General features: G+C 46.7%; 1 protein-coding gene across 1 annotated transcript in view; it reads left to right on the forward strand.

Moving 5' to 3' along the window:
* The window catches only part of LOC147116207 (lysosomal protective protein), a 49202-nt gene that overhangs the window by 21328 nt on the left and 5721 nt on the right, over nt 1–22153 (forward strand). Inside the window, exons 3-9 of the mRNA XM_085990929.1 lie at nt 654–791; nt 7417–7575; nt 8734–8825; nt 10735–10819; nt 17364–17513; nt 17889–18019; nt 21659–21821. Coding sequence (XP_085847055.1) covers nt 654–791; nt 7417–7575; nt 8734–8825; nt 10735–10819; nt 17364–17513; nt 17889–18019; nt 21659–21821 — 918 coding nt within the window. The remainder of the gene's footprint in view (nt 1–653; nt 792–7416; nt 7576–8733; nt 8826–10734; nt 10820–17363; nt 17514–17888; nt 18020–21658; nt 21822–22153) is intronic.

Genomic DNA, 22153 nt, shown 5'->3' on the forward strand with positions numbered 1-22153 from the left:
CATTGACTGTCTGGGCTAATACATGAACAGTGGCCATTAGTAAGGAGGATCCATCACTGGCAAGCCTGGTTCTGTCCTGACCCAATGCCCACTTACCAGCTTGTGGTGGTGCATCAATAGCAACAGCAACAACAACTTGTATTTATATAGCGCCTTTAACGTAGTAAAACATCCAAAGGCGCTGCACAGGAGCATTGTTAGTCAAAAAATTTGACACCGATCCACATAAGCATAAATTAGGGCAGGTGACCAAAAGCTTGGTCAAAGAGGTAGGTTTTAAGTAGCGTCTTAAAGGAGAAAAGAGAGGTAGCGAGGTGGAGAGGTTTAGGCAGGGAATTCCAGGACTTAGGGCCTAGACAGCAGAAGGCACGGCCACCAAAGGTTGAGCGATTATAATCGGGGAAGCTCAAGAGGGCAGAATTGGAGGAGCGCAGATATCTCGGAGGGGGGTTTGAAATCGAGGCACTGCTTAACCGCAAGCCATTGTAGGTCAGCGAGCACAGGGGTGATGGGTGAACGGGACTTGGTGCAAGTTAGGACATGGGCAGCCAAGTTTTGGATGACCTCAAGGTGGGGGGTGGGGGGGTGAGTTGGTTAGTGTGGATTGAGGGTGAAAGCTCAGATCCTGTTGACTCCGATTCATTTGCTTGCAGGTGCAGGATGACGGCAGCACACTCTACATCAACCAGTACAGCTGGAACAAGGTGGCCAACGTGCTGTACCTGGAGTCACCGGCTGGGGTCGGCTTCTCCTACGATGATGATCAAAACTACGCCACCAACGATAATGAGGTATTGTGCCCGGCCCAGCCCAGCCCAGCCCCCGGCCCTGCCTGCCCATCCGTTAGGACATCCCAGGTAGCAAGTGCGTGTGCCGGGGGCCAGGTCACCACCTACCAGAGAGGAGGGGGTAGAAACTGTTGTGTATGTAACCGTTTACCTTTAAGGGAACTATAGAATGTAACCGTTCGCCTTTAAGAGCACTACTTTCGGTGTGGCACTATTTGTTGGCTCATGTATACTGTAATACCGATAGTGACCACACCAGTATATAAGGGTTGTGATACGTTAACTCGGGCAGAATCGCCCGAGCCTCTGAATAGTAAAGACGTGTTTTATTTTGTTAACAGTGGAGTCTGTGATTATTTATAATACAACCCACAGACTTAACATTGGCGACGAGTCAGGATTCGAACCCTGCGGCAGTTGTTCCACGGCGGCTTCGTCCGAAGACAGGACGTTGAAGAGAGGTTTCAATCCTCACCAGTCTGGAACCGACAGGCTGGAAGCGACAGGCATTAGGACCCTGAAGCCTCCATAACCTCGTGGGTAAGCCGCAGCGTTGGCTGCAAAGACAGGGCCACCGATCGGGAGAGCTGATAAGGGCCGCACTCAGGCTGAAAGACAGCGTCGGGGGACGGGTGAAGACCGTCAAGCGCGGGAAAACCGCCATTGAAGTGGGCGGGGAGAGCGAGAAGCGCGGGAAAGCCGCCATTTTTCGCGGGAAAACCGCTGGGGAAGAAGGCAGAAGCGGGAAACCGCCATCTTAGAAAATTAATTAGAATTTTCAGAAACAAGAAATAAGTAAAGCAATACTTGTGGTGTTCTCAAGAAGAGAAGAAAATTAATAATAAGTAAAGAAATACTTGTGCTGTTCTCGGAAAGAGAAGAAGATGCCTAAGCGAGGAAATATTAATGATTTTAATGCTGAAATAGAAGACAGGGCCACGTATGGGGAACGCATAGGAATATATTGCGTAGCCATATACGACAAGGCAATAACTTTGTTAAATTCGATGGGAGCAAAAACATACGGGCTCTTGAAACATCTAATAGCACCAGTTAAACCAGTGGACCAGACCTTCGAAGAGATCGTAGCAGTGCTGAAGGATCAAATTACTGCAAGCACTTCCAAATGCTACCGTTGTGGAAAGACAACGCACGACCAGAGTCAGTGCTGGTTTAAGAACCAAGAATGTAGGAAATGTGGCAGGATCGGGCACATAGCAAAAGTATGCCGGTCAAGAATGACGGACAACAAGAGGGAGTCCGCAAAAAAAGGGTACAAGGAGAGTCCAAGGGAACAAAAGTCCGACTCACACTTCAAATACAAGGGACTGGACAGTCTAAAAATTCACAACGTGAACAACGAAGCTGACAGACAAACCATTTGGATGACGCTGCGGATTGAAAAGGCCAAAGTCAAAATGGAAGTAGACACGGGATCGGCATTGACGGTCATGAATAAGCATGACTATAAAAAGTTTTTCAAACATATTCCACTACGGAATACAGAATTAGTACTACAGACATACACGGGACACAAAGTATTCCCTATTGGGAAGGCAGGAGTTAATGTGCGATACAAAGACAAAAATTACCGCCGTCTGGATCTGTATGTACTGCCTGAGGGAGGTCCACCACTTCTAGGACGGGAGTGGATCCGAAAAATAAAGATGGATTGGCATGAGCTAAACGCCATGTCGGTGGAGCACGAGAAAGAGGATGTCAAATCTGAACGGTTGTCCCGAATATTAGATGAAGCGAAAGAAGCATTCCAACAAGGGCTGGGTAAGCTGCGAGGTATTAAAGCAAGGGTTAAGATTGCAGAACATGCAAGCCCAAAGTTTTGTAAGGCCAGGTCGGTACCGTATGCAATACGACCAGCAGTGGAGGCAGAACTAGAAGAACTTGAACGATCAGGGGTTCTGTCAAAAGTAGACTACAGTGAGTGGGCCACGCCCATTGTACCCGTCATGAAATCCTCACCAAGTAGTAAGCCAGGGGGACCGGGGAAGGTCCGTATCTGCGGGGATTTCAAGATCACAGTGAACCCAGTGCTTCATTCGGTGCAATACCCGCTGCCAAGGATTGAAGATATTTTCGCTTCGTTGGCTGGAGGAAAACACTTCACGAAGATAGACCTAGCTCAGGCATATTTGCAGATGGAGGTTGAGGAAGAGTCACGCCAATACCTAACTATCAATACCCACAGAGGTTTGTACCGCTATAACAGACTGGTCTTTGGAGTGGCTTCGGCACCAGCAATTTGGCAGAGGGCCATGGAACAGGTGTTACAAGGAATTCCAAGCACGCAGTGCTATTTGGATGATATCCTAATCACGGGAATGGATGAAGAGGAACACCTCACGAATTTGAAACTGGTACTCACCAGGTTAAAGGAGTATGGCCTTAGGGTTAACCGCAATAAGTGTGAGTTTTTCCAAAAACGAATCTCATACTGCGGTCATATCATTGACCGCGAGGGACTACATAAATCACCGGAGAAGATAGAAGCGGTCGTGAAGGCTCCCGCTCCAGGGAACGTGTCACAGTTAAGATCATTCTTGGGGTTGATCAATTACTACCACAAGTTCCTACCAAATTTGTCCACGGTGCTGCATCCACTGAATGAGCTGTTGCGAAAGGAGACACCATGGAAGTGGAGTGAGGAGTGCAAAAAGGCTTTTCGCAGAAGCAAGGAGTTGATTACCTCCGAGGAAGTGTTGGCTCATTTCAACCCAGCATTACCCCTTCGGCTGGCGTGTGATGCTTCACCGTACGGAATTGGAGCAGTACTTTCGCACAGGCTTCCAAATGGCTCGGAAAGGCCAGTGGCTTTCGCGTCCCGATCTTTGACAACCGCGGAGCGAAATTACGCCCAGATAGACAGGGAGGCCCTCAGTCTTGTGTGGGGCGTGAAGAAATTCAACCATTACTTGCAATGTAAGAGGTTCACATTGCTGACAGACCACCAGCCGTTGGTGTCCATATTTAACCCGAACAAGGCCGTGTCCAACATGACAGCACAAAGGCTACAAAGATGGTCAGTCTTACTTGGGGCACACCAGTATGACATTGAGTACAAAAGGTCAACAAAACACGGAAATGCCGATGGGTTATCACGCTTACCATTGCCGACAGTAGAAGAAGCGAGTACAGGGGACCCAGTGGAGTTGTTCCACTCGTCCATTGTGGAATGTCTGCCGATAACAAACTCAATGATTGAGAAGGAGACAAGGAATGACCCGACTCTTTCACGAGTCTATGACTTAACGGTGAAGGGATGGCCAGCACAGAGCGAACCAACACTGCAGGCATTCTCACAGAGGAAAGAACAACTGTCGGTGTGCCGAGGAACCCTAATGTGTGGGTCGAGAGTGGTGATTCCGCCCAAACTCCAAAAGAAAGTACTCAAGGAGCTGCACGAAGGACATCTGGGTGGAGTAAAGATGAAGAATTTAGCGAGAGCATTTGTGTGGTGGCCAGGCATCGACGGGAACATAGAGGAGATCACCAAGAATTGCCTAGGATGTCAGAGGGTTCAGAACGCACCACCACCGGCTCCTCTGCACCCATGGGAGTGGCCCTCATCTCCTTGGCAAAGAGTACACATCGACTTTGCTGGTCCATTTATGGACTCGATGTTCCTGATAGCGGTAGATGCCCACTCCAAGTGGCCGGAAGTAATTAAAATGACCACCACCACGACGGAGAAAACCATCACGGTGTTAAGAACCATGTTTGCTCGGAATGGCCTGCCGGAACAGATCTGTTCCGATAACGGACCACAATTTGTGTCCGAGGAATTCAAGAAATTCCTAAAGAGCAATGGGGTTAAACATTACACATCAGCCCCATACCATCCCGCCTCCAATGGGTTGGCTGAAAGGTTCGTCCAGACCTTCAAGAAGGCCGTAAAGGCCATGAGTAATGAAGACATAAGTCTACAACATAAGGTAGACAGTTTTTTGTTGGCATACCGAAATGCAACACATGCGGTCACAAATCAAACTCCCGCAATGATGTTTTTTAACAGACGCTTAAGATGCCGGCTGGATCTACTTAAACCCAATGTCAGAAGGGACGTGGAGAACCGGCAATTCCAGAACATCAATGACAGGGCAACTAGGTCTTTCAAGATGGGGCAACAAGTTTTGGCCCGGGACTATCGTACAGAAAAATGGCAGCCTGGAACTATTAAAAAAAGGCTAGGCCCGTTGATGTACACGGTGAACATTGGGGACAATGTAATAAGGCGCCATGTTGACCAGCTCATAGAGTCCGCCACAAATGAGCACTCGACTTCACCACCTGACCCGAGTAATGTTGAAACTGAAATACCTAGAACACCTACTGCTGATCTAGTAACATTGGATTCAGATGAACCTGACACTGTTGTTCCAGCTGAATCGATTTTGCCAGGCACCCCTACTGGGCCGCTAGGAATGACGACACCACTTCGGCGTTATCCAGAGAGGATCCGGAAACCTCCACAGAGACTAAACATGTAAACTGTTATATGACGTTGACTCCATCGAGAGTATATCTGTAAACTGTTATATGAAGTTGAAGATTGTATGTTTAAAGGGGATTCTGTAAGTAATAAGCTAAAAAGGGAGGAGTGTTGTGTATGTAACCGTTTACCTTTAAGGGAACTATAGAATGTAACCGTTCGCCTTTAAGAGCACTACTTTCGGTGTGGCACTATTTGTTGGCTCATGTATACTGTAATACCGATAGTGACCACACCAGTATATAAGGGTTGTGATACGTTAACTAGGGCAGAATCGCCCGAGCCTCTGAATAGTAAAGACGTGTTTTATTTTGTTAACAGTGGAGTCTGTGATTATTTATAATACAACCCACAGACTTAACAGAAACGTGCTTGTAAATTGCAAAACACCTCACCCTTGAAGCCCAGGGCAGTTTATTTCTTGCTTTCAACAATCGATGTCACATGAGGTAGCTGCTTGAGCAGCTGGCGTTGACTCTCCCCATCTAGACTGTTGTTTAGACGGACCTTGTTCTACCTGAACCTTTACGCAGCCCAGCCTGTTCTACCTGTTCATTTTGTTCATTGCCCTAGGCCTCTGCTCTTCTCTACCCCTCCCTCCATCCCCCTGGTTTCTGCCCTCTCCTGCTGCTGCCATTCCTGGCTCTGATTTTGGGGATGATGAGCCCATCCCTCAACTGGGTAGTTTAATTGTATTTCGACAGTGCCTTCGATTGAAGCGTCTCATTGCACTCCATACAACGAGTGACATTGTGACGTGTGGCGACTGTTGATGTGTAGGTGAACGTCTGATCTTTCTCAGCACTGGTTGCCCGGGCAGGATTGTTCTTTTGTTTAAACTGGGTGTGTTTCCTGACTGGGACATGTCTCTCTGTAACGTGAAGGTGCTTCTCTCATCTTCCAGGGCCCTTTACACTGCACTTGCTTAGTTTGGAATCTGAAAGACCAGCTCTTGGCCCAACTTTCCCACTGGGAAAGGGAGCGGGATTTAGCCGCGTTAATCCCGATGTTGGCTCCTGGATCCAGTGTCCTGGAATCTGAACTAAACAGCGACAGTGTGAAGCAGCATAGGAAACAAGCCACCACAATACAAAAAGCACTTAAAGGATTTAATCATTGGCCAAATATCACGCACAAAGGACACTCTCCTCCAGTACCATGGCCAGAGCCTGGTGATAGAACCAACCCTCTCCTGTTATCCTGTGCCTCAATAAATACACTTCGAAATCTTTCATTAATCAACAGATCTCTCGGAGTGTAGGACACAGGCAAGTGCAGAAAAACACTCCTTTGTTGATCTGGGCAGTCCCAAAAACCGATGCCCCCTCAATCGCCCACTGCCTCAAATACAGTGCTCCTTTGCCACGCTGAGACAGCTCAATTCACAACCACCCTTTGCTTTCTCTAGTTTCATCACTTTACAATCCACCAAAGAAGATTGTTGCCTATTACATGCTGTCCTACTTTGTCGGCTGATCACTTGTTTGGCAATAAGCCTTACTGAAATCTGAATATAACAAATATATCAGAATTTCACACATATTATGCTTTGTAGCCGAGAGCAATTTAGTTATCAGGTCAAAGAAAGAAGTTGCATTTACATAGCGCCTTTCACAACCTCACAATGCCCAAAAGCACTTTATAGTCAATGAAGAACTTCTGGACCATAGTCACTGTTGTAATGTAGGAAACGCGGCAGCCACGATATGCACAGAAAGATCCCACAAACCTTGGGATCATTTACATCCACCTGAGAGGTCAAACAGGTCCACAATTTAAGGTCCCATCCTCAAGACGACACCTCCGACAGTGCAGCACTCCCTCAGTATATGGATTATGTGCTGAAGTCTCTGCAGTGGGACTTGAACCCACAACCTTCTGACTCAGAAGGTGAGAGTGCTACCAACTGAGCCACGGCTGACATTGGAATGTCTTGGAGAATGACAGAACTCCGTCGCAAAGCTTACGGGGCAGCTGACAGCCCGTAGCCCAGTAATGTCAATGAGTCTCGCATGCAGGTCCTCTATCGATCTTTGTCCTTTCGCCCCGTGGGAAGCATAGCACTAACCCCCCGATCCTGTATTCCACCCCCGCTTCTCCCTTCTCCCCCCACCTCCGCAGGTCGCAGAGAACAACTACCTGTCCCTGCAGGATTTCTTCAGGAAGTTCCCCAACTTCACGAGGAACGACTTCTACGTGATTGGCGAGAGTTACGGGGGAGTCTACACGCCGACCCTGAGCCTCAGGATCGCGACCGGCGCAGCTAAGATCAACCTCAAGGTATTTACGCTTCCTTCCGACATGGAAACCGGGATCAGCTTCTCGTGCCCTTCCCCGGCCACGTGTTATCCGCCCATTCGTAAATGGGTGGCGTGTCTCAGCTGTGGTCTGGAATGCTGCCCCTACCCCCAGCCCCGCACTCTAACGTGGGATTGAAGCATTTGTTAAAGGGTGTGTTGGTGCGAGAGAATAAAGAGCCTGTATTTTATACAGCACTTTATCAGGACGTCTCAAAGCGCCTCATAACCAATGAAGTACTTTCAAAGTGTAGCCACTGATGTAATGTAGGGAAATGCGGCAGTCAATTTGCACACAGCAAGATCCCACAAACAGCAAATGAGATAAAGGACCAGTTAATCGTTTTTTGGCAGTATTGACTGAGGGAGGACACTTGTCCAAGAGACCGAGAACTCCCCTGCTTCTCTCCAACTGGTGCCGTGAGATCTTCTACATCCACCTGCACAGGCAGATGGGGCTTGTCTTAACCTGTAATCTGAGAGTCGAGAGCACGTCCGATCAAGCAGGTGGCGAGGGAGAGACTGGAATGTAGGAAATGCCGCAGACACAAGGCCCCTCAAACAGCAATGTGTTAATTACCAGATCATCTGTTTTAGTGATGTTGGTTGAAGGATAAATATTGGCCAGGTCACCGGGGAGAACTCCCCTGCTCTTTTTCAAAATAGTGTTGTGGGATGTTTTATGTCCAGCTGAGAGAACCGAGAGAGCCTCGGGTTAATGTCTCGTCCAAAAAAACAGCACCTCAGACAGTGCAGCACTCCCTCAGTACTGCACTGAAGCATCAGGCTCAATTTATGTGCTCCAGTCTCAAGAGTGGGACTCGAATTCACAACCTTCTGACTCGGAGGCGAGAGTGCGACCCACTGAGCTCCTGACACAAGATACAATTCTTTGGTGGCTCAGTGGGCAAACGCAGTGCGCGGTGGGGCGCCGTCCAATCCCTGGCCTCGGCAGAGTTAGCTCATCTCAGCTGGGAGTGGGGGGAGCAGTTGGCCTCAGCATCTTGCACGTGAAGATTGGCCCCATTGGACGAGGTGGCAGAGGAATGCCGGCGCCTGTATACACTGGAGCCACAGCCTTCGGGCTCGGGGCTCAGCAGGACTCCAGTTTGTTGTGGTGACACTACGTTCTGTGTTGTAGGGGTTTGCAGTCGGGAACGGACTGAGCAGCACGTACTTCAACGACCAGTCACTCGCCTACTTCGGATACTATCATGGACTATTCGGGGACACGTGGGTATCGCGTTCACAACCCTAAACCATGTTTATTATATCAACAGGCGCATGTATGCGAGGTCAGCCTTAAAGGGGCATCGCCCCCCCCTCCCCCAAAAAGTTGCACTAAAAGCTCAGCAGCTCTGTTCAATGTGGGATGAGCCGTTCCCATTGAATCATCCGGGCTTTCATTCCGGCCAGCGCCACTTCCTGGAGACTGCGCCAGCGGCTGCAATGTGACCGCTGCTCTTTGATTTGATTGGTCGCCGCCATTCAACATTGGTCAGCGGCCTTTGTGCCAAGCCTGGGCTTTATCATCTCAGTTAGCAGCTTCCAGCAGTTTTCTGAGGCAAGAAAACACCATGAGAAAATGGGCTCTGATAAAGAAAACAAGCCAAAAGAACAGTCGGCATGTTGTCGGTTCAATTTTCAGAAAAGAATATTAACACAAGTTGAATTTCAAAGCCAAGTAATTATATAACACCTGTGTTTTGTTGACTGTTCGAAAAGGTAAATGTTACACTTTTACACTTGAGTTTCTAGTTTATAACACCTAGGATACAAAAGTGCAAAATAAATAGAGAGAAAGGCAGATAGTGTAGTGTCTTTCCTCATTCTAATTTGAGTTCTTTTATAAAAAAAAACAAACGACAATTTGAACTTTGGAAGCCTCTTTGATGAAAACAGAAGGGAGGGGAAGAGGGTTACTGGTTGAGGGTTAGAGCGTCTGGCTGCTTGCAAGACGCCCTTGGGGGAGCAAGTAGGAATGATGCGAGTGGGTGGAGAGTACCAGGGTTGAGCAGGTAGTGTGAAGGTGAAGGTGTAGGGGACACGATAGGACGGAGGAGTGGGGAAGCACAGGTAATTGGGAGAGGGAGCACATTTTCACCACAACCCCCTACCCCAAATGGAGCCAGCAGCCATTAGTGGCTCTTTTCCCCGACACATCACCTCCCATCTGAAAGTAAAGGAAAGAAGAAAAAAAACAAGAATAGTTATGGGGAAAGAAGCAGGAGCAAAGAGAAAGCAGCATGAGACAACATAGACAGGTATGAGAGTGGCCATATTCTCTGACTTACTATGTTCAATGTCACAGGAGATTAACTAGTTTCCATTATACAATCCTACGTCCACATTTATGATAGAAACGGGCTACGTAAACTTTTCACATTGTAATTTCACCTTCCTAAAAATGGATTGCCCAGGAGGTTCTGCAGCTCCCATCACTTGTAGTCAGGTCTTTGGCTTTTTTTTTTATTGAGTCGTGGCATGTGGGCGTTGCTAGCAAGGCCGGCACTGATTGCCCATCCCTTGGTGGACCGAGAAGGTGGTGGTGAGCCGCCTTCATCCACTGGTAATGGTTTGGTACAACTGAGGCCAGTCTCAATCTGCTTAATTTGTTTTCTCGTATTGAGAAAGATTATATAAAGGATTTAACACTTTTTTTATATTAATTATTGGTGCACAGTTTCCATTATAGAACGATGTACCATCATTATACAGAGAGACCATAATCCCTCTAATTGAGTCGTGTGGGCGGGGAGAGGACAATTTAAAAACATAGCAGATTAATTAACTCCATTAATTTCTATTGGGATTTGTGGAATCTACAACAATGCATTAAACTTGTTAGAATTGGATTAATGAAAGTACAATATATGCAAATACTGGGTTCTGTAGATATTGACAGTCTCAGTGTCACTAATTGAGGAGTGGGCATCTCAGCACCTCCCGCCTGCTGAGATAGGGAACTCGGTGTATGGAGGACCAATGGTGGCTGCAGACTGAGCTTGACGTGAGGAGACTGAGGATGGGGAACGGGACGGGGAGGAAATGCCTCATGATCAGGGCGTCTGGCCTTCAAAACGCACACAGGCACAGTTGGATGTCGCGAACTAGATCACATTTTTTTTCTTCCCTGTTAAAGATTGTGGAGCAGCCTGAACACATACTGCTGCAACGACGGATCCTGCAACTTCTACAACAACACCAACTGTAACTGCCAAGAATCGGTAGGTTCTCCTCGTTCACTTATTGCCCTCGCTCTCTGATTCTGTATGCTGTGGATATATGAAAGAAAGACTTGCATTTATATAGCGCCTTTCATGAACTCAGGATGTCCTGAACTGCTTTACAGCCAATGAAGTACTTTTCAAATAGTCACTGTTGCAATGTAGGAAATGCAGCAGCCAATATGTGCACAGCAAGTTCCTTTAAACAGCAATGTGATAATGACCAGATAATCTGCTTTAGTGATGTTGGTAGAGGGATAAATATTGGCCAAGACACCGGGGAGAACTCCCCTGCTCTTTCTGCACAGTGCCATGGGATCTGTTGCATCCACCTGAGAGGGCAGACCAGTCAACAGTCTAACGTACCCTCAAAAAGACAGCACCTCTGACAGTGCAGCACTCCCTCAGTACTGCAGTGGAGTGTCAGCCTGGATTATGTGCTCAAGTTTCTGGAGTGGGATTTGAACCCACGACCTTCTGACTACAAGGTGAGAGTGCTACCCACTGAGCCATGGCTGATGAACACTTCTCCGTTTTCTAGAGGGGGGGCAATTTTAACCCAACTCACACGGTGCGAAACTGACTCCATCAGATCAGCTACTCGGTTTTTAACTTTCCATAAAGTCGCCCTGTCGATCTGATGGGGTCAGTATCCCACTCTGGGTGGGCTGGATTAAACTTAAACTCCCCACCCCCCAGGTTTTCCCTCTCCTGAGGTAGCCGCTGAATGCTAGGCCCCGTGGCATGCTCCCCCTGCACTATGTGGGAAATCAGGGACACTTCCTGTGTCCCTGACGACCATGTGTGCGGGAAGTGTGTCCAGCTGCAGCTACTGGCAGACCGCATTGCGGTGCTGGAGCTGCGAATGGATACATAGTGGAGCATTCGCGATGCTTAGGATGTCGTGGATATCCCGTTTAATCAGTTGGTCACACCGCAGGTAAAGGCTGCACAGGCAGGAAGGGAATGGGTGACCGCCAGGCAGAGTAGTAGGCGCAGGCAGGTAGTGCAGGGGTCCCCTGTAGCCATCCCCCTCTCAAACAGATATACCGCTTCGGATATTGTTGGGGAGGATGGCTTATCGGGGGAAGGCAGCAGCAACCAACCTCCTGGCACCATGGGTGGTTCTGCTGCACGGGACGGGAGGAAAAAGAGCGGGAGAGCTATAGTGATAGGGGATTCTATTGTAAGGGGAATAGATAGGCGTTTCTGCGGCTGCAAACGAGACTTCAGGATGGTATGTTGCCTCCCTGGTGCAAGGGTCAAGGATGTCTTGGAGCGGCTGCAGGGCATTCTGGAGGTGGAGGGTGGGACAGCCAGTTGTCGTGGTGCATATAGGTACCAATGATATAGGTAGAAAACGGGATGAGGTCCTAAAAGCTGAATATAGGGAATTAAGAGGTAAATTTAAAAAATAGGACCTCAAAGGTAGTAATCTCAGGATTGCTATCAGTGCCACGTGCTAGTCAGAGTAGAAATAGAAGGATATTTCAGATGAATACGTGACTAGAGGAATGGTGCAAGGGGGAGGGATTCAAATTCCTGGGACATTGGAACCGGTTCTGGGGGAGGTGGGACCAGTACAAACTGGACGGTTTGCACCTGGGCAGGACCAGGACCGATGTCCTCTGTGGAGTGTTTGCTAGTGCTGTTGGGGAGGGTTTAAACTAAAATGGCAGGGGGTTGGGAACCTGTGCAGGGAGACAGAAGAAAGAGAAGCAAGGATAGAAGCAAAAGACAGGAAGGAGAAAAGCAAAAGTGAAAGTCAGAGAAATCAAGGGTGTAAATCAAACATGGCCGCAGTAAACAATAATTCCAAAAGGTCTAAGAGTGTTAAAAAAAACAAACCTGAAGGCTTTGTGTCTTAATGCGAGGAGCATTTGTAATAAGGTGGATGAATTAGCTGCACAAATAGATGTAAACGGATATGATATAATTGGGATTACGGAGACTTGGCTCCAGGGTGACCAAGGCTGGGAATTCAACATCCAGGGGTATTCAATATTCAGGAAGGACAGGCAAAAAGGAAAAGGCGGTGGGGTAGCATTGCTGGTTAAAGAGGAGATTAACACAATAGTAAGGAAGGATATTAACTCTGATGATGTGGAATCTGTATGGGTAGAGCTGAGAAATACCAAGGGGCAGAAAACATTAGTGGGAGTTGTATACTGACCCCCAAACAGTAATGCTGAGGTTGCGTATGGCATTAAACGGGAAATTAGAGATGCGTGCAATAAGGGCACAGCAGTTATCATGGGTGACTTTAATCTACATATAGATTGGTCTAACCAAATTGGTAACAATATTGTGGAAGAGGAATTCCTAGAGTGTATACGGGATGGTTTCCTGGACCAATATGTCGAGGAACCAACTAGAGATCAGGCCATCTTAGACTGGGTATTATGTAATGAGAAAGGATTAATTAGCAAACTTGTTGTGCGAGGCCCCTTGGGGAGGAGCGATCATAATATGATAGAATTCTTCATTAAGGTGGCTAGGATGGATTGGGGAATGTTACTTAAAGGGTTGACGGTGAATAGGCAATGGCAAACATTTAAAGATCGCATGGATGAACTACAGAATTTGTTCATCCCAGTTTGGCATAAAAATAAAACAAAAAAAGTGACTCAACGTTGGCTAACAAGGGAAATTAGGTATAGCATAAGATCCAAGGAGAGGACATATAAATTGGCCAGAAAAAGCAGCAAACCTGAGGATTGGGAGCAATTTAGGATTCAGCAAAGGAGGACAAAGGGATTAATTAAGAGGGGGAAAATAGAGTATGAGAGTAAGCTTTCAGGGAACATAAAAACTGATTGTAAAACTTCTATAGATATTTGAAGAGAAAAAGATTGGTAAAGTCAAGCGTAGGTCCCTTGCAGTCAGAATCAGGGGAATTTATAATGGATAACAAAGACATGGAAGACCAATTAAATACATATTTTGGTTCTGTCTTCACAAAGGAGGACACAAATAAACTCCCAGAGATGTCGGGAACATAGGGTCTAATGAGAGGGAGGAACTGAATGAAATCAGTATTTGTAGGGAAACGGTGTTAGGGAAATTGACGGGATTGAAGGCCGATAAATCTCCAGGGCCTGATAATCTACATCCTAGTGTACTTAAGGAAGTGGCCCTAGAAATAGTAGATGCATTGCTGGTCATCTTCCAAAATTCTATAGACTCTGCAACAGTTCCCATGGATTGGAGGGTAGCTAATGTAACCCCACTATTTAAAAAAGGTGGTACAGAAAAAACGGGGAATTATAGACCGGTAAGCCTGACATCGGTAGTCCATTATAAAAGATGTAATAGCAGAGCACTTGGAAAACACTGACAGGATCGGACAAAGTCAACATGGATTTACAAAAGGTAAATCATGCTTGACTAATCTACTGGAATTTTTTGAGGATGTAACTGGTAGAATAGATAAGGGAGAACCAGTGGATGTGTTGTGTTTGGAATTTCAGAAGGCTTTCGATAAGGTCCCGCATAAGAGACTAGTGTGCAAAGTTAAAGCACATGGGATTGGGGGTAAGGTACTGACTTGGATAGAAAACTGGTTGGCAGACAGGAAGCAAAGAGTTGGAATAAATGGGTCTTTTTCTGAGTGGAAGGCAGTGACTAGTGGGGTACCGCAGGGATTGGTGCTAGGACCCCAGTTATTCACAATATATATTAATGATCTAGACGAGGGAACTAGATGTAATATCTCCAAGTTTGCAGACGACACAAAGCTGGGTGAGCGTGTGTGCTGTGAGGAGGATGCAGAGAAACTCCAGTATGATTTGGACAGGTTGGGCGATTGGACAGATGCAGTATAATGTGGATAAATGTGAGGTTATCCACTTTGGTGGCAAAAACAGGAAGGCAGATTATTATCTGAACGGCAATAGATTGGGAAAAGGGGAAGTGCAACGAGTCCTGAGTGTCCTTGTGCACCAGTCGCTAAAGGTAAGCATGCAGGTGCAGAAGGCAGTTAAGAAGGCAAATAGTATGCTGGCCTTCATAGCGAGAGGTTTCGAGTACAGGAGCAAGGATGTCTTGCTGCAGTTGTACAGTGCCTTGGTGCGACTACACCTTGAGTATTGTGTGCAGTTTTGGTCGCCTTATCTGAGGAAGGATGTTCTTGCCATAGAGGGAGTGCAGCGAAGATTCACCAGACTGATACCTGGGATGGCAGGAATGACGTATGAAGAGAAATTGAGTTGATTAGGCTTATATTCGCTAGAATTTAGAAGAATAAGACGGGATTTCATTGAAACTTAAAAAATTCTAACAGGACTAGACAGACTAAATGCAGGAAGGCTGTTCCCGATGGCAGGGGAGCCCAGAACCAGGGGTCACAGTCTAAAGATAAGGGGTAAGCCATTTAGGACAGAAATGAGGAGGAATTTCTTCACCCAGAGAGTGGTGAACTTGTGGAATTCTCTACCACAGAAGATAATTGAGGCCAATTCATTAAATATATTCAAGAAGGAGTTAGATATATTTCTTAAGGCTAAGGGGATTAAGGGATATGGGGAGAAAGCATGGACAGGGTACTGAATTTGAAGAATCAGCCATGATCGCATTGAATGGCGGAGCAGGCTCGAGGGGCCGAATGACCTACTCCTGCTCCTATCTTCTCTGTTATAGTTCCACATGTGGCAGTCCTACCCCAGGTAACCAGCCGTTCGCATGATGGCCTAGATGATGTGTGGCGGCAGGCTGTTCCACTGTGGAGGGCATCACAGCAACCTGTCAATATCTCCCAGCAGGGGTCACTGGATAGTCCATCGTCTCCAAGCCAAACAATGACCCCATCACCACACCAGCTGAGATTAACTTAATTGGCCCAGATCAGTGATTCAAATCGGAACCGGCCTCTCTGCGCTGGCATTTTCCATTCTAAGTCACTCTCCCGCCCGCCCCCCAGCCCCCCACCTCATTAATTCAAAGTGAAAGTGGGTTGTGCTGGGAATAACAGACTGTCACAGTGGTCCTAGACCATTAGTCACATCACATGGACATCAGAAAATGCTCTGGCTCCCCCAGTGACTCCGTATGGAACTGCACCACACGGTGTGGTACTGAGCCACACAGACCTGGCTCTATTCCTGGCCTTTGACGAGTTGACCGGTCTCGGTTTGGTGCAGTTTCCATTTTTCAGTCTGGGCGTCTCGTCGGGACAGAATCGGGTGCAGGTGCGATTTCTTCAGCCTTCGACATTCCTTCTCTAAGCTCTCACGTGAATACTGGCCCAGTTGGGGTGAGGTACTGGATGGCTGAGTTGTACCTCAGCAAGAATCTCCATGTTCAGGCGAGGACAGGTAAGGGAAGTCAATCGGAGGGGAAAACTGCCAGGGCTGAGTTGAGAAGCACTTACTTGTGCGTTCTAAACCAGGGAGTGATCAGTTTCTGCGGCACTCCTTCTTATAAAATCTTACAGCACAGAAGGAGGCCATTTGGCCCATCGTGTCTGTGCCAGCTCTTTGAAGGAGCCATCCAATTAGTCCCACTCCCCTGCCCTTTGCCCATAACCTTGCAAATTTCCCCCCTTCAAGTCTTGGTCCAATTCCCTTTTGAAAGTTACTATTGAATCTGCTTCCACTGCCCTTTCAGGCAGTGCATTTCAGATCATAACTCGCTGTGGAAAAAAAATCCCATCTACCTCCTGGTTCTTTTGCCAATTACCTTTAAATCTCTGTCCTCTGGTTACCGACCCTCCTGCCAGTGGAAACTGTTTCTATCTACTCGATCAAAACCCCTCATGATTTTGAACACCTCCATTTAATTTCCCGTTAACCTTCTCTGCTCTAAGGAGAACAACCCCAGCTTTCTCCAGTCTCTCCACATAACTGCAGTCCCTCATCCCTGGTACCATTCTAGTAAATCTCCCCTGCACTCTCTCCAAGGCCTTGACATCCTTTCTAAAGTGTGGTGCCCAGAACTGGACACAATACTGCAGCTAAAGCCCAGCCAATAATTTTTAAAGGATTAAAGAAAGAAAGACTTGACTTTATATAATGCCTTTAACGACCTCAGGACTTCTCCAATGCGCTTTACAGCCAATGAAGCACTTTTGAAATGTAGTGACTGTTGTAATGTAGGAAACGTGGCAGCCAATTTACGCACAGCAAACTCTCACAAACGGCAATGTGATAATGACCAGCTCATCTGTTTTTAGTGATGTTGATTGAGGGATAAATATTGACCAGGACACCTCGGTGAACTCCCCTGCTCTTCAAATAGTGTTATGGGATCTTCTACGAGAGCAGATCAGCCTTGGTTTAACATCTCATTTAGCACAAACTCATTGCTTTTGTACTCTCTGCCTCTTTATAAAGCCCAGGATCCTGTAAGGTTTTTTTAGTGGCCTCATCAACTTGTCCTGCCACCTTCATAGGTTTGTATATGTGACCCCCAGGTCACATGTAGGTATAATCCTTGGCTCACATGTTGTGAGTTCCGGATGGAGAGACAGATGTGGTATAAAGGTGACAAAGTGATGGGTACTCGGGTAGACCTGAGAAAACACAGTGAAAATTTATTTTCTTTACAGATCAAGGAGGCCTTCATGATCATCTACGATAGTGGACTTAATGTGTACTCGCTGTACATGGACTGTGCTGGGGGAGTACAGGGCAGTTACATGCGTTTCCTCAGAGACATCAAGAACCTCTTTCAATTTTACCAGTTTGAGGTAGTGAAGGTACGAACCATTTATTTCCTTTCTGTATAAAATCCCAATGGACCCGACCCCTTCCCATTCACACCACTGTATAAAATCCCAATGGCCCCTACCCTTTCCCATTCACTCCCATCCTACAGAATCCCAATTGGCCACTCTCCTTCCAGACGCTTTTATTGTATATATTTCATGATGTCAGTGTAAAATATTTGCTAATTATCTGGAGCCTCCAGTACATTGTAGAAATGATCTTGCCTATCTTTCTGTGAGGAGTTGGGTTTAGTTGTTTTTGGTGTGTTGGTAGTTTCTCGTGGTGTATCTGCGCTCTGTGTCACTCACTTCCCCTCGACGCTGCAGTAAGTCTCTCTCTCTCTCTCTCTCTCTCTCTCTCACCAGAACACACACACATCCAGTAATCTGGTTCCTCCGTGTATCAACGATACAGCTCAGTGGACCTGGCTCAACCGTGCTGATGTGAGACGAGCCCTGCACATCCCCGAAAAGGTCCAGGCCTGGGAACTCTGCAGGTAAGTGAACATCCTGGCGCACTGGCAATATTACGTGTGCAAGATGTGCCTTCGATTGGATGCAGAGCAAAGAAAGAAAGAAAGACTTGCATTTCTACAGCACTTTTCACCACCTCCGGACATTCCAAAGCGCTTCACAGCCAATGAAGTACTTTTGAAGTGTAGTCACTGTGTAATGTAGGAAATGCGGCAGCCAACTTACGCATAGCAAGACCTCATAGACAGCAATGTGATGAATCATAGAAACATAGAAGATAGGAGCAGAAGTAGACCATTCAGCCCCTCAAGCCTATTCCGCCATTTAATGAGATTATGGCTGATCATCCAAATTCAGTACACTGTCCCTGCTTTCTCCCCATACCCCTTGATCCCTTTAGCCTTAAGAAATATATCTAACTCCTTCTTGAATATATTTCATGAATTGGCCTCAACTGTCTTCTGTGGTAGAGAATTCCACAAGTTCACCACTCTCTGGGTGAAGAAATTCCTCCTCATCTCAGTCCTAAATGGCTTACCCCTTATCCTTAGACTGTGACCCCTGGTTCTGGACTCCCCCACCATCGGGAACATCCTTCCTGCATCTAGTCTGTCTAGTCCTGTTAGAATTTTATAAGTTTCAATGAGATCCCCTCTCATTCTTCTAAACTCCAGCGAGTACAAGCCGAATCGACTCAATCTCTCTTCATATGTCATTCCTGCCAACCCAGGTATCAGTCTGGTGAATCTTCGCTGCACTCCCTCCGTGGCAAGAACATCCTTCCTCAGATAAGGCGACCAAAACTGCACACAATACTCAAGATGTGGTCTCACCAAGGCCCTGTACAACTGCAACAAGACATCCTTGCTCCTGTAATCGAATCCTCTCGCTATGAAGGCCAACATACCATTTGCCTTCTTAACCGCCTGCTGCACCTGCATGCTTACCTTCAGCGACTGGTGCACAAGGACACCCAGGTCTCGTTGCACTTCCCCTTTTCTCAATCTATTGCCGTTCAGATATTAATCTGCCTTCCTGTCTTTGCCACCAAAGTGGATAACCTCGCATTTATCCTCATTATACTGCATCTGCCATGCATATGCCCAGTCACCCAACCTGTCCAAATCATACTGGAGTTTCTCTGCATCCTCCCCACAGCACACACGCCCACCCAGCTTTGTGTCGTCTGCAAACTTGGCGATATTACATTTAGTTCCCTCGTCTAGATCATTAATATATATTTTGAATAACTGGGGTCCTAGCCTAGCACTGATCCCTGTGGTACCCCACTAGTCACTGCCTGCCACTCGGAAAAAGACCAGTTTTCTATCCAAGTCAGTACCTTACCCCCAATCCCATGTGCTTTAACTTTACACGCTAATCTCTTATGCGGGACCTTATCGAAAGCCTTCTGAAAGTCCAAATACACCACATCCACTGGTTCTCCCTTATCTATTCTACCAGTTACATCCTGAAAAAATTCCAGTAGATTAGTCAAGCATGATTTACCTTTTGTAAATCCATGTTGACTTTGTCCGATCCTGTCACTGTTTTCCAAGTGCTCTGCTATTACATCTTTTATAATGAACTCTAGCATTTTCCCCACTACCAATGTCAGGCTTACGGGTCTATAATTCTCCAATTTCTCTCTACCACCTTTTTTGAATAGTGGGGTTACATTAGCTACCCTCCAATCCATGGGCACTGTTCCAGAGTCCATAGAATTTTGGAAGATGACGAGCAATGCATCTACTATTTCTAGGGCCACTTCTTTAAGTACCCTAGGATGTAGATTATCAGGCCCTGGGGATTTATCGGCCTTCAATCCCGTCAATTTCCCTAACACCATTTCCCTACAAATACTGATTTCATTCAGTTTCTCCCTCTCATTAGACCCTATGTTCCCTGACATCTCTGGGAGGTTATTTGTGTCCTCCTTTGTGAAGACAGAACCAAAGTTTTCTGCCCCTTGGTATTTCTCAGCTCTACCCATACAGATGCCACATCATCAGAGCTAATATCCTTCCTTACTATTGTGTTAATCTCCTCTTTAACCAGCAATGCTACCCCACCTCCTTTTACCTTTTGCCTGTCTTTCCTGAATATTGGATACCCCTGGATGTTGAATTCCCAGCCTTGGTCACTCTGGAGCTATGTCTCCATAATCCCAAATATATCATATCCGTTTACATCTATTTGCGCAGCTAATTCATCCAAATTATTATGAATGCTCCTCGCATTAAGACACAAAGCCTGCAAGCTTATTTTTTAACACTCTTAGACCTTTTAGAATTATTATTTACTGTGGCCATGTTTGATTTAAACCCTTGATTTCTCTGACTGCCACTTTTGCTTTTCTCCTTCCTGTCTGGAATGACCAGATAATCTGTTTCAGTGATGTTGGTTGAGGGATTAATATTGGCCAGGACCCGGGAGAACTCCCCTGCTCTTTTCCGAATAGTGACATGGGATCTTTTATGTCCATCTGAGAGGGCAGACTGGGCCTCAGTTTAACGTATCCTCTGAAAGACGGCACCTACGCCAATACAGCACTCCATTAGAAGAGGGAGCCTAGATTATGTGCTCAAGTCTCTGGAGTGGGATAAACTGGGCAACTTGATATGTTGGTCTAACTTCAGTAGTGGGTGAACTTTCCTGTTAGTGGATCGAACACTGGGTTTACGCCCCGCCCGGTTTACACCCTCTTCAAATGGGTTCAGTGGAAATGAAAATCAGGCAGGGTGCAAATCGAGTGGAAGACCCACTACCTCCTATGTGTAAAAGTGAAAATTCACCTCATTAACTTGAAGTTTGCTGATGTCCCCCAAAAGTAGAAGGTTTGGCAAACAGCGGAGGACTGGAAAAGACACCAATGGACGTAGAAAAGTTAGTGGAATGGGTTGACAGCTGGAAGCTCCATTTGACATGGCTGAGTGTGAGGAAATAATTAGAAGAGGCAAAATGAGGAGTAGGGAGTGTGCACTCGATGGAAAGACACTGAAGGGTGTGGATGAACAGCAAGGCCCTCGGGTTCAAATACATATTTCCTGAAAGTTCATGGAAAGATAGATAAAGCCATCATAAAAAGGGCCATTAGAATTTGGATTTTATAATTAAGGGCAGAGAGTAAAGAGGTAATCAATTTATACAAAGCATTGGTTAGGCCACAGTTACAGTACGATGTAGTTTTGGGCCTCCTGTTATAAAAGGGGTATTAAAGCCAGAGAGAGCGTACAGCGCAGATTCACCAGGATGTTGCTAGGGATGGGGAACTATAGTTATGAGAGACTTGAGGTTCTGGGACTGTTTCCACTGGGGCAGAGAGGGTTAAGGGATTTAGACGAGGTTTTTAAAATGATGAAGTGTTTTGATGGTGAATATAGAAAGTCTACTTCCTCTGGTTGCGAGTCCGTGATGAGGGGACATCAATTAAAAATTCTCAGAGGTGAGGAGCAATGTCTTTACATGGTGCTGTTGGAGCCCGCCTTGGTTCCGTAACCCTTAATCCCCTTGCCGAACAAAAATCTACCCTGTCGAATCCTTTTTGATTTTAAACACCTCGATTAGATCACCCCTCAAACTTCGAAACTCGTGAATTGGGCCTGGAATTAATTTTGATGTATTTATTCTAACCTGAGCTAAAGCATCTCCTCCCCCTGCAGTGAAGTGGTTGGTGAAAGCTACCAGCGCATCTACAGCACCATGGAGGACTTCTACCTGAAGCTGCTCAGCAAGGGTCTCCGCGCGCTGGTCTACAATGGTGACACTGACATGGCCTGCAACTTCCTGGGCGACAACTGGTTTGTGCGGTCACTGAATCAGAAGGTACGTAGGATCCCACTCTGTACTAGGACTGGCAGCTGAGATGTTCCCCCTTGATTTTCAGAGCTCGGTGACTCTGTTAACCCTTCCAAGTTGTAATATTATGGTAACGTTCAGTGCTTGGTTAGGCAGCCGATCTGGCCCCGGGAGGGGGGGCAGTGGAGATTTTAGTAGTTAAGGAACAGGGAAAACAGCGGGAGTTTCTCCGCTGCTGATCACTGACCCCTGCTGGAAAGTGTGTGGGTGGATGTCTGGTCAGGCCTGGGATCGAGTCCGTTGAGGTTTCGGTTTTTGTTATTCATGTTTGGAATGTGGGCGTCGCTGGTAAGGCCGGC

This window comes from Somniosus microcephalus, chromosome 6 (assembly GCF_052327205.1).
Source record: "Somniosus microcephalus isolate GS21.2 chromosome 6, FLI_Smic_1.0, whole genome shotgun sequence".
Classification (NCBI taxonomy): domain Eukaryota; kingdom Metazoa; phylum Chordata; class Chondrichthyes; order Squaliformes; family Somniosidae; genus Somniosus; species Somniosus microcephalus.